General features: G+C 60.1%; 1 protein-coding gene across 1 annotated transcript in view; it reads right to left on the bottom strand.

Annotated features, from left to right (window-relative positions):
* Nucleotides 1-7,144, bottom strand: part of STK32C (serine/threonine kinase 32C) — a 74,423-nt gene extending 67,279 nt beyond the window's left edge. Inside the window, exon 1 of the mRNA XM_065920165.1 lies at nt 6,746-7,144. Coding sequence (XP_065776237.1) covers nt 6,746-7,007 — 262 coding nt within the window. The 5' untranslated portion in view covers nt 7,008-7,144. The remainder of the gene's footprint in view (nt 1-6,745) is intronic.
* Between the last annotated feature and the right edge of the window lie 6,125 nt (nt 7,145-13,269).

A 13,269-nucleotide genomic window follows, 5' to 3' on the forward strand; every position in this document is an offset into this window, starting at 1 on the left:
GCAGGTCCCGCCTGGCGCGTGCAGAGAGAGCTGCAGTGAGCGTCTACACCCCAGAAACCGAAAGTGCTCAGCTCCTATTTTTAATAACTTGGGGGCGACACGGACACCCACCCACACCATCTCCTCGGCTTCAGGACGTAAATAACACCAAGCCAGGTTTGCACAGCGTCGACCCTGCAGGGTCTACGCGGGCCAAGTGCTGGAGGCCACTGCACACTCAGTCACACCCGGGGCGTGAGGGAGTGACCTGGGGGCTGGGCGGGGCACACCCATCTTGCCCAGCGCCCTGGTTTCTAAATAAGAGATTTCAGGTCAATGAGAAAATAGCTTTTGATGAAGCAGGCATCCTGCTTTTTAAAAATAACAATGATTTTATTAATTGCAGCTTCTCCCCAATTGTCTCAAATTCTGAGCATTAAAGTAATTCTGCGTGCTGGCCACAGCCAGCATTGAGGGAAGCGAGAGGAGCCTACTGTGGCCTCCAGGGCGCCGGTCAGCGTGCGTCCACCCCCTGGGGCAGGACAGAGGCCTGGAGAGGGTGACCGGTGACCACCTGACTCCCTCGGGGAAGCAGGGACAGGGCTGGAGGAGCCTGCCAGCAGCTGTCGGGAGCAGCAAGGTCCAGCGACCGCTGGACTCGGGCCTGCTAGCAGAGAGGCTGGTCACCAAAGTCTTCCCTCTCCCTAGATTTATCCAGAGACGGCAGAGCGAGGCAGGGACTGAGAAACACACAAGGAGGAAAAGTCTGATTGCACAGGACACAGGACATCAGAAGAACAAACACCAAGTCTGGTTCTGAGCATCCCACCCAAAGGGGAATCTGGCCCAAGGCCACACAGCACAGACCCTGAACGGGCAGCCACTGGGGTGGGGGTGGGAGGCGGGCAGGGCTGGCCTGGGGCCCCAGGAAGGCTCTGCCTGCAGCGGCCTGGAGCAGGGCAGCCCCCACAGCAGGGCTGGACTGTCAGAGCAGCCTGGACGAGAGGACACAGTGGCCAGAAGCGGGGCGGGGGGGGAGGACGCGCACAGCCCTGAGCCACCTGCCTCTGGCAACACACCTCCCCCGGGCTGGGTGGGAGTCGGCGGGGGCTGAGTGCTCATCATGGGAAGGAAGAAGTTCAGGTTGTGGCGTCGGCTGCAGATGCAGCATCCAAAGTGCCATGGCTGTTCCGGGTGCGTGGTCCACGTGGTCGATGCCAGAGAAAAAGAGCAACACAGAAATAAGAGCAAAACTAAAGCGATTCCTCGGCAGGAAGAGCCAGCCTGCATCCAAACGAGGCAGCGCCCATCGCCAATGGCATCACCCAGCGAAGTGCCGGGGCGGGCACACCCCACTGCCCCCGGTGCCTCAGGGCTGGTGCCCCAGGGACCACGCCCCCAGGTCCCACCCCCCCCCCACCAAGCCCTCCACCCAGAGTGCGTCCCCCCTGTGTCTATCACTGCTACCCTCCCCGGGGTGGGTGGGACGTTGGATGGAAATACAGAACCCGAGGCCTCACCCGAGGCCGACAATCAGCCTCTGCACCTTCACATGGTCCCAGGGACTGGGGCCCCGACAGTTTGGGAAGCTCCTCTGAGCCACCCCGACGCTGCTCCGAATAAACGCCGGGCCGCGGCCTTGCCTCCCTCCGACCGACCTGGGGCCTTGGGAGGGTTCATCCTCAGAGAGCAGCCCTGGACAAGGCTCACCTCCCGTGCATCCTTGCATCCCTCCTCAACTGGCAAGATGGGTGGCTAAATGTTTAAAAGAGAATCAACTTATTTTTAGCATTTTAAAACACACAGCCAGATGGATAGACACGCAGAGCTGACATTTGTTACATAAAAAGCACGACAGAGAGTCCCCGGTCGATCCTGGACCAGCCCCGTCGTCCGCGGGAACACATCAAGCTCAGGGCTGTCCCACGGCCCCCCCGGGACACCCGACCCAGCATCGGGGCGCCCAGGGACTCCTGTTGGCTGGTAGAGGACCCCAGGGTCTGCAGCCACCACGCTTCTGCCACCAAGGCCCCCGCGTTGTGGGAGAGGGGTGAACTGCCGTCAGCCCGGGCCTCACAGAGAGCTGCACCCCGCCCCGGCCAGCCCCTCTCCCCAGGGTCGGGAGGGAAGGGAGAGGCACCTATTGTAAGTCAGGTCCACGCACCACCGGACGAGGACTCAGTGACGGGGCCGGACTGGCGCTACGCACTCAGCACCGCTCGCTCCAATGCCCCCAGCCCTGGGCACACACACCTTCAAGTCACCGAGTGTCCTTGGCAGGTGACTCGACCGACCACCCAGGAAGTCTGGGAAAATCAACTCAAGAGTCATGAGGAGCCTCCGCAGAAAACCACACTCAGGACAGACATCTTTGAAAGTTAAGTTTTCCTTCGTACCAGCACCAACCACTGTGGAACTCGACGGGTGCAAAGATCTTGTTCACAATTCAACAAAAACAGGCAGTCAACGTGCCCGGTCTAAGCACAGGCAGGGTCCGCGGAGGAAAAGCCCTTCTCACTGTGTCCCGTGTGAGGTCAGAATTACCAAAAGTGAAACCACAGAAGCACTAGAAGAAAGTGCAGGTTTTTAAAGCTGAATGAGCATCACGTAGCGGTGTAAATGAACACAAAGGCAGAAAACCACCAGGAAGGAGGGCCCTGATGAATCCGACCGCAAAAAACCAGCAGACGCACATGGAAGAAAACTAGCAGCGCAGAAAGATGAACGACCGCCCCGGGCCCTTCTCTCCTGGGAACCGTGAAAAGACACAGGGCGGCAAACAGCCCGACCCACCGGAGGCTCGGCGCAGGGGTGCAAGCGCGTGTGCTAAGTCACTTCAGTCGTGTCCATGGCGACCCCATGGACTGCTGCCCGCCAGTCTCCTCTGTGCAGGGGATTCTCCAGGCAAGAACACTGAAGAGGGCTGCTTCCCAAGCCAGGGATTGAACAAGCGTCTCTCATCAGGGCAGGGGTAGGAGCTGGAGATTCGGGAAGCAGAACACAAACGTGGAAAGAAAAACATGACCAACCTCAGCAGCAAGCAAAGCAAAGCAATCTTTCAGGTGGTCAAATAGTAAAGCCGTCACCGACACCCAGAGGCAGTGAGGATTGGACGAGGGGACCCTCCACGGGCTCCGAGGGCAGGGGCTCCCTCCTTCCCTCTCCTCCACCCGCCCGTATTCACTATATTCATGTTTCCTTGTCCAACACCAGTCTCCCCACTTCCCCTTTCTCCAGGCACCCTGCACCTGCACAACCACACGCACTGGGTCACCACCGTGTAACAAGCACCCGGGACAGCGGCGTGTCCCAGGACTGCTCGTCCCCAGGAGCTGGAGGATGCACCAAGCTGCCCTACATGTGCCCTCCTGACTCAGCAACGTCATCCCCAGGAATGCACCCTAAGGAAACAATGTCAAGTGTACAACGATGAACACACAAGAACGCTCGCTGCAGAGTTGCTTATATATTGATGCCTGAGCTCCAGCATCCCCCAGCCTTCCCCGCCAACAAATCCAACCTGGATTTCGGGACAGGGAGACACCCACAGTTTTTAAGAGCATCCTTTGAATCTAGTTCACAAGACTGAGAACAGCCCTTGGAAATTTAGCCAACAAGAGATCCTTTAGATCGACGAAATATCATGACACCTCGCTAAGTAAAAACAGCAGGTTTAGACAAAACCATAAATGAAGCATGATCCCATTTCTGCACTGAAGTCATAAAGAGTGTCTCTACACGACCCTCACACAGATGTGAGTGCATCCGAGAGAGGGGCTGGGGCAGGCGTACACTCAGAGGCCTTTCTGGGCTGAAGTTACCGAAGCCTCAGTTTTCCTGTTTAGGATAATTTTAGGAAAGTCTATATTTTTCACAAATTTATACACTTTAATCGCTCTATAAGTCAAAAAAGGTTTTATAAGTTTCGTAAAAGGTTATTAGACTCCGGGAGCCCCAGATCCTGCCTTACCGCCCGCCCCACCCCGCACGCCGAGGACCGGCGCTCTGCCGCCGCGGGAAGCTTTAGTTCCAGGACGCTGGGTGAAGGCAAACCTCCCACCTGCAACCTAATCCCACGTGAGGCTTTAGAACAGCCAGGCTGCTGAGAAGGGCAGGGGCCGCCCTGCCCCCAGTTACTGGGCACCCAGCTGCTTGGGGAAGGTGCTGGAAGACGTCCAGACGAGAGGGATGGGGGCGTCTGGCCAGCCCACCGCAGGCTGGGCAGAGCGGCAGACTGCAGGCCCCGCAAGGTTCGCCCCTGAATCAAGTGCTCCCGAAGCCACGAGGGCCGGATGAGAGGAGGTGTGGGGCTGCGGGCAGACAGAAAGGGGCCCGGTGCGAGCAGGAGGCCCAGAGGACGCTGAACACGGCCCGGCGGCACAGGCTGGTCAGGGGCTCAGACACCTCAGGGTTAACGGGGACGCGGGACCTACAGGGGCCAACGTGTCACAACTCCGCTTTTCAGTTGGCATCTACCTGGCACACGGTTAAACTGCACTCTTATTTTTCTTTTTCTTTTTCTCTGCATACCAAATTTGATATATTAATTGGGTGTTTTAATCTAAAAAATTCATCAGAAGGTCTCACATCACCATGGCAACCAGGCAGTCCCAGTAAACGCAAGCCCTCAGCACAGCACCGTGGCCTCTTTCGGCTCACCCGGCACGGGGCCGAGGAAGTGTGGGACCTTGTCTGGGGAGGACAGCTGCACACCCTGAGAGAAAGGTGGGGTGCAGCCTTGCCCTCCTGGAAGACCGGCCCTTCTTTTCAAAGCCCGCTCTTTCCATGTGAATAAACCCACAGCCTTCAGGCCAAGAGCTGCACACACTTTCTTTGCAAACACGTACTATGATCCCCGAGCCGGGTGCACCCTGATGATGACACAGAAACAGAATAAAACTGGAACCAAGTGGCTGCCAACCAGGATCGCATCCACGGTGATCAGACCCAGGGTCAGTCTCGGCCCTCTCATTTCACCGAGCAAAGCCCAGCTAAGCCTCATCCTGAGGGGTTCAGGTTGGAGAGCTGGCCGCGGCGCCCAGGGATGAGCGCTGACTGACAGGCACGTGGGCTGAAGAGTGTGTACCTGTTGCCGAAGCCGGCTCCCACCTGCACCAGCCCAGAATAGCCGGCACCTCTGCTGTCCTGCTTCAGGCGAACAGGGATGGCGGAGGGGGGGAAACATATGAAGTAATTCTCAAATCAGACTCAAGAATCATAGATGGATTCGGTGCTCTTTTTGCCTCTTTAATGTTCCTTGGATTCTGAAACCTAATACTCTGAACAGGTAGTAAAATTCGACCATTCAAAGCTGAAGGCAGCCACTGGGCTACATCAATGCCTCTCTGCCTACATTTTCCACCTTGGAGAGCAAAATGCAAAGACACACGAGAGCGGCCAGCCCTAGGCTGACACTGGCAAGTCCTGAAATCAGATGTATTTCTCAGACGTTTTCTGATCTTGCCCCTGCAGCCAGAGCTAGGTGTAATCTGCTTCCTGATTCCTTCCTAACTCACTCTGGGCTTTCTGCACTTGGAATATTCACACTCAAAAACATGTAACATATAAAACATCCCCAGCGGTAAGCTGTGCCCTGAAGTTCAGAGCACAAAGACAGGTCTCCCCAGAACACACTGCGCGGGCGTGGTCGGCCCTGAAGGCCTCACCCCTTGACCGTGTCCAGACACCCATGCCCCCTCCCCGCTGACCGAGACCAGGCTCACTGGAGCCCAGCCTGCTCCAGGCCTCCCCCACCCCGCCGGGCAGCAGGCTCCCCTTCCCTCTGTGAGGACCGCCGCCAGGCTGCAGTCTCCAACACTGGCCTTAGGTCACAGTATTGTAATTTCCTATAATGCTTAAATTATTTATCAGAAACAAATAGCTTGGGTTCCTTGGCTAAGCCATGCTCTAAAATTATAAAAGATCTGTCCTACCCGCTGCAGGCTGCCTACAAATGAAAAATGCATGTTTCTACTATTTTAAGAAAATGTCAAAAAAAATCAAATGTGTCATCTTATAGCATTTAACGTATCTGCATGACATCTGAGAGAAGAGCTGCATGCTTGCCTCTGGAAGCGTCTCAGTGCTCCCGGGCGGCATCGTCACCTCGCCAGGGGTGCTAAGGGAAAGGCCCCGTGCCCAGCAGGGCTCAGGGAGGCGTGCCCGCAGGCTTGCATCGTTCTCCTGCTTCCCACCGGCGCCCACCTCCAGGTCACCAGCCTTACCTGCAGGGGGACCTGAGGGCAAACTAGTTCCCAAAGGGAGGCTTTCTGCACAAAGGCATGCCTCCACCGCACATCTGAGTGCAAAGGTGGGCACGCCCGAAGCGCGCGGCGCGGTCGCCGGCACTGAGAACTCCGAGGGCCGGGTCCCCGCGCCACCTGTGGTCGGGCGTCTTCCTTGGCGATCTCGGCACCCCTCAGGTGCAGAGGGGCAACCGAGCGCGCGCACCGCACAGTAAAGGAAACCGCAGACACAGCGCCCTGGCTGCAGTGGGAGCCACCGACCCTCACTCCCCGCGGCTGGAGGGCCTGCTCCGCCCGCCGCGCCGCGGCTGGACACGGGGGACGCGCGTGGGCACCGCAGGCACAGTCCGCGAGTTTCCTCGGAAACCGAGACGCCCCGGGACGCCGTCCCGCGCCGGGAACCTTGGTGCCCCGACGCACGGAAACCCTCCCGCCGCAGCCCCCCTGCGAGAGCGCGCGGGCTCCCCATCGGCGCGGGCCCCAGTGCGCTGCCCAGGTCCCCGCCGCGCGGCCCTTCTCACCGTCCTCCTTGTCGTCAAACACCGGCCTCCGCGCGGCGGCCGCCGACATGGAGGACCCCATTCTCTTCTTCCACTTGCTCCACTGAAACAGGGGGCGCGGCTGCGCGCGGGCATCGCTGGAGTCCCGGGCTCGGGGCTGGCCGGCGGCGGGCGGCGGCGGGGCCGGGGGCGCGTCGGGGCCGGCAGGGCGCGCGCGGCCGAGGGGCGGCGAGCCGGGGGGCGCCGCGGCGCTGCTGCCCCTGCGCTCGGGGCCGCTCCTCATGGCCGGGCCGGAGTGCGCACCGCGGCCAGAGTCCGGGGCATGGCCCGCCCACCGGGCGGGAAGCGGGAGCGGGAACGACAGGCAGCACCCGCCTTGCGCCCCGAGCTCGGCGCTCCCGGGTCCCCGCAGCCCGGTCAGCTCCGCCGACTGCGAGAGCCGGGGGCCGGGCCTGGGCGGGGCCGGGGCGGGGCCGGCAGGCAGGAGCTGGGGCGGAGCTAGTGCGGGGCGGAGCCAGCTCGAGGGCGGGGCCGGAAGGCAGGAACCGGGGCGGGGCGAAGGCCAGGGGCGGGGCCGGCAGGCAGGAGCCGGGGCGGAGCTAGCGCAGGAGCTGAGCTAGTTCGGGGCGGGGCAAGGGCCCGGGCGGGGCCGGAGCGAGAGCCCTCCAGCGGCCCTGGGTACCCACCGCCCACCACTCAGGGGCGGGTGCCGCGCACAGCGCCGCGGCGGCACAGACAGAAGACAAGAAAGGGGTTCCTCTGGCTTTGGTGGATAAAGGCGGCCCTCGGGCTGCTGCCGCCCGTCCCGGGGCGCCTTAAACCTCATCCTGCGGTTCTGAGTTTGGCGAGGCCGCGCGCGGGACCCGCGAAGGGGCAGCGGCAAATGGCTGTGCGGAGGCCAAGGCCAGATCGCCGCCTTGCGGCCCCGCATCCGGCACCGATTCAGCGATGCGGCTGCACCAGGGCCGCAGGGAAAGAGGGGCGCGCGGGAGCGGGCCCGGGGCGGGAGAGGGCCCTGGGCGGGAGCCCCTCCCCGCGCGGCCGGCCCAGACCCCGCGGCGAACTCGCGCGCACACGCACGCACGGGCGCGCTCGGGGTCGCGGCTACGCTGAGCACGCGCGCCCGCGCCCTCGGGTCCCCTGGTTAGGTCGCTGTGGTTGGGTCTCCGGTCCGGCTCTCAGTGCGGCCGGCCGGGCACGGGACGGGACGAGAAGCTCCCGGAGCATGTCCGCGCCTCGGGCCGGCCCTGGAGCCGTGTGCGGCTTATTGCGCGAGGAGTGGGGGTGTCGAGGCTCGGTCTGACCTCCTTGCCGCTTCCCCCGCCCCCCCATCGCAGGGCCAGGAGAGACCTCGCCGGTAAAGCACAGCGGACGGCCCACGAGATGGCTCCTGGTACCGCCCAGCCCTGCGTGCCTGACACTTGGTCACTGAAGGCCTGCTTTTGTTGAGTTCTCCGACTTTGACTTTTGGAAGCCTTCACCTCCTTAGGTTCCTCCCCCAGGAAGTCCCGAAAGGGCCTCCGCTGCCCCTGGATGAGGGTGGACCACCTACCCGACCTGCAAGCCGGGACACGGGGACCTGCGAATCTCTTCCCCTGCCCCCTCCCGGAGGCCCCCGTTCCTCCTGGACACTCTTCAGCCATCCTGGCCCTGTCCACCCCTGGAGCTGCCCCGTCCCCCCGCCGGTTGTGTCCCTCATCTTGGCTGTTCCTCCCTCCGCGGTAGGACTAGGCTTGTCCCCCATCCCACCTCTGAAATTCAGCGGAGCCCCTTTACCACTGTGGGCTGCTTGAACAACGCAAGGTGAGCAGAGGTGATCTGGGTCATTTCTGAGCCACACTTTAGGGTCAGTGTCCAGACTGGCCTCACACGCCCCCTTGGCTCAGAAGGAGTCGGGATCACTGGGGGACCACCTTCCAACCAGCAGTGGAAGAGCGGAACAAGGGAGAACCCGGCCCCTGTGGGAAGCCACTGAGGTTTGGGGTGCATTTGCCACAGCATAACGTGGCTGTGCGTCCTACCTTGAGTCCAACCCCAGGGAGGCGAGTTCCCTGGGCTCCGGGCTGAGCCTGCTTCTGTGGAGATGCCCCAGCTCTCTGAACACAACCCCTCTGGCAAGCCCTGTCTCCCAGTGGGCCTGTTGAAGGCTCCCAGCTCAGCACCTGGACAGACGAAGGGCTCTGTAGACAGCCTCCCCAGGCAGCAGTGAGTGCAGGAATGTTTCTGAAAGGGAGCCACTCCAGGCAAGCTGAGAGCACGAGGTGCAGAGTGGGTGGGAGACAGAGGAAAGGGGGGTGCGAGCTGCTCACTGGAGAGCAGACCAGGCTGCTGCACCCCCGGGGCCCCCGTGGCGCTCTCCGGGCCTGGCAGGGACTTACCTGCAAGCGGAAAGGGGGCAGGGAGGCCAGCAGAGCATCCGTGTGCCCAGGGATGCCCATGCGGAACAGGCACGCGGGCGGGGTGAGGACAGGGCCGTCCCCCTGCTCTGCCAGTGACAGGATACTGCAGGTGCCGCAGTCACCAGAGAAACGTGTCCCCGTCAGCCTGCCCCTGGAGCACCCGCCCCGGATCGTGGGCAGCACATGGTCACGGGACCAGCACAGCTGGGCTGGTCCGCAGGGGTCCCAGCTGGTGACCTGGTGAAGGCCTGGGGCCCAGGAGCTGTGAGGACACCGTCTCTGAGATTGAAATGAGCTAGTGTGCGAGGACAGAAAGTGGTTAGTGTCTCTGGGGGCCGGCGGGGGCCCGCTCAGACAGGGCCTGTGCAGAGCAGCGGAGTCTGACTTATACTCACGGCTCAGCTCCTGAAAGCCCAGCGTAAATGTGCATCGGCCTGTAATTCATCCAGAAAGCTGTGCTTCCCGAGAGGATGCGGTTGTTAGCAGTCCCCAGTTCTCACCTGTACCTTGTCTTATTGCCTCATTCTGAAATTAACACACTGCCTGCACCTTTGTAAATGGTCCCTGTTATCAATCTCCCCTCAGACTGCTCAGTTGGAATGCCCTGGTTCCTGCTGGGAAACATAGCAGAACGGACCCTGGAAAACAGGAAACAAGCTCAAATAGGATTCCAGTCGGAGTTGCCCACATATGCGGGGGAATCCATGAGTCCCCTTTCCAGCAGGAAGTGGAAAACCAGATCATCCCTGACCACAGGGCCATCAGACTGAGCCCTGGTGGGACACGGGACAAAGACCATGTGGAAGCAAGGATGTGGGGACCGAGTGCTGGGTGGCTGGGTTGCCTGGTGACAGTACTGACTCTCCAGGTCATGTGACTCCAGAGAGCCAGAACCAGACGAAAACGCACCGCAGAGACCAGGAGCCCCACGGTCACTGGGAGGAACCCTTCCCCGCTGTTGTCACGGTACCAGGCATCGGCACAGTCAGCGCTCAACCTCGTCAGACACCCAGTGTGCCACTTCCCCCCCCTCCCCCCCAGGGCTGCTGTGACAAAGGACTCGTGGGCAGAAACAACACAAAGGTGTTTTCTCCCAGTTCTGGAGCCCAGAAGTCGGAAATCAGGGTGTCGGGAGGCGGTCCCCTCTGGAGGTCCTGAGACATCTCTCCCAGCTCCTGGAGGCTCCTGGCATCTCGCGGTCTGCAGAGGCATCGCTCCGAGCTCCACCTCCATCATCTGTGTCTCCTCCCCTTTCCTTCCCTCACAGGGACATCTGTGGGACTTCCCCGGTGGTCCAGTGGCTAAGTCTGCAATCCCAATGCAGAGGACCCAGGTTCGACCCCTGGTCAGGAAACTAGATCCCACATGCCGCAACTAAGAGACCCAGCACGGCCAAATAAATAAATTTTTTTGTTAAAATTTTAAAAAAGGACATTTGTTATAGGACTTAGGACTCACCTTAATGTGGGATGATTGTGTGGCATTAGTGGTAAAGAATCCACCTGCCAATGCAAGAGACACTGGTTCTATCCCTGGGTCAGGAATATCCCCTGGAGAAGGAAATAGCAACCCACTCCAGTATTCCTGCCTGGGAAACCCCACGGACAGAGGAGCCTGGCGGGCCACAGTCCATGGGGTCACAAAGTCGGACACAATTGAGCATATGAACACATTAATGTAGGATGATACCATCTTTAACTTAATTACCCTCTTTACAAATAAGGTCATATTCACAGGTTTCAGGTGGACATATCTTTTGAGGGGTGGCCACCACTAAACCCACTACAGTCCACTGCCTGGCCCCCAAAGGTAAGCCCATCCCACGTGCAGAATACATTCACCACATCCCAGCATCCACAAAGGCTCACCATTAGAGCTTTGACTCTGAGTCCAAGAATCTCATCTAAATGTCATCAGCTCAGAAGTGCAACACCCATTGGGTAACTCGGGTCTGGGTGAGATTCCAGGTTTGACCCAGCCTGACGCAAAGTTCTCCATTGGTGGACCTGTGACTCTAGAAACAAGTTATCTGCTTCCAAAATGCAATGGTGGGACAAGCATAGGGCAGATGTTTCCATTCCTAAAGGGAGACACTGGAAGAAATCAAGAGCTCTCTGTTCCAAGTAAGTCCAGAGTTCAGCACCGAAGCGTCCACCCAGTTTCAGGGCCTGAGAGGTTCTCTGCGGCGATGCTCTGCCCCCGCACCCCCTCAGAGCCACGCTTCCCTCCCCTTGAACAGGAATATGTACTCGCAGCTGACTTGTCGAGGGTGAGGACCACGTGGGGAGGAAGGATTCTGGGGGAGAACCCTTGCTTCTGAGATAGTTCTATACAATTTCTCCTGAAGTCTTTAGAAGAAAGGGCCAAGCCAATTTTCTGCACCGTCTAGGTTTCTGTACTTGTCCCCCATCCTCTCTTCAAAGTGGATCTTCCCATCTCTGACTCCTTTTGGAGCTCCGATCCTAAGGCAAGCCTTGCAGCCCAAAGCCAGTCCTTTTCAGGCCCCTGGAAAGTATCGTCTGTGGGGGAGGCCACCGGCCCTGGACGGGGAGCACCCGCAGGGGCGCACACAAGAGGTTTATCACCAGCGGATGGGTGCTTGCTTCCAAGTTCCAGGCTGGGGTAGGTCTCTGCAGGCAGCAGTCAGCAGGTGCTTCAGAGGGCCTTGGCCACCCCTCAGCCGGGCACCCAGCACTGGGGGGAGTGTCGGGGCCTGGAGCGGAGAGCAGCTCACTGCAGGTACAGGGCAGGTCCAGCAGACAGAGGCGCCTGCCAGGCGCGGAGATGAGACCTCGGTGACACTGCGGGGCCTGCTAGGCCAACATGGAGCACTCACGGGTGTCAGGCCCAGGCCAGGGGCCAGCGGGTATCAGAGTTACAGCTGAGTTCTCATCAGAATGTGAGCCTGCTGGGTCTGTGGCCCTGGAAAGGCCCCCGGGGAGAAATCACCTGTGTTCTAGTGTCTCGTTGTGGGGGGGGTCCCCACCTTCTTGTGTCTCCTTAGACCTGCCTGGAGGGGGCAGGCGGCCAGAGGGCGGGGGGCAGAGCCGGTGTGAGTCCAGACCCTCCGCCCACCAGTGCCCAGCCCGCAGCCCTGCTCTCGACACTGGGGTGACGACCCCGCCTCCTCCCAGCATCAGACGCACCCTTGCCCGTTTCTGGCCCCTTGGGCAGCACCCTTGCCTGGCACCGTGATCCGGACTCACAGCTGCCCTCCAAAGCCTCTCGTGGCCACCCTGCTCCACAGGCGAAGGAGAGAGGGCCTGGGAGGCAGGTAACTGCCCGAGGTTCAGCCAGAGCGTGGGAAAGACCCTGCCGACCTCCAAGAACAAGCCCCAGGCCCAGGCGATGGCAGGAAGGGGTGTCAGGACAGCCCCCCCCACACAAGTAGACAGGCTGCAGATGCTCAGCCCTGCCCCCACCCCTTCTCTCCTGGAACAGGATGCAGACAGTGGCACCCACAACACACAAACGGGTAAGAGCGAGACCCCACCCAGGGGCCGCCCACTTCACCAGCACCCCCACCCTGGGCGGGGATCCCCGCCCTCGGACCGCCACTGCATGCGTTCCTGGGGCCGCTGTAGCAAAGACTGAAGAGCAGGCACTTAAGTGACAGGGATTTATTTTCTCACGGTCTGAGGCTGGAAGTCCAACATCAAGGAGTGAGCAGAGCTGGTTCGTCCCTGGCTTGCAGACTTCTCCCTACATCCTCATGGGCCATCCCTCTGCGTGACTGGGTCCTGATCTCCTCTTCCTGTAAGGACAGTCACACTGGAGAAGGGCCGTTCCGTGACCATGTTTAACACCAATCTCCTCTTTAAATACCCTGTCTCCACGTAAGGCATGTCTGAGGTCCTGGGGTCAGGGCTCCGATCGGGGGACACAACCCAACCCTCAACACCAGCCACGTGCACCCTATCTCCTACTCCCCCAGCTCAGATCACGGGCCAACCGACTCTTGGTTTTTGTCGTTTTAGAATCCTACCATTCACAACTTATTTAGTTTTGCTTGTATAAAAAAAAATGTTTCATACTCTATGGGCTCCTGGAATTTGCTTTTTTTTCCCCCACCAAAAGCTGTTTCCAAGACCCATTCTCACTGTGTGCAGCTAGTGCTGGTTCATTTCATGGCTTTCTCCTGTCTTG

This window comes from Muntiacus reevesi, chromosome 2 (genome assembly GCF_963930625.1).
Source record: "Muntiacus reevesi chromosome 2, mMunRee1.1, whole genome shotgun sequence".
NCBI lineage: Eukaryota > Metazoa > Chordata > Mammalia > Artiodactyla > Cervidae > Muntiacus > Muntiacus reevesi.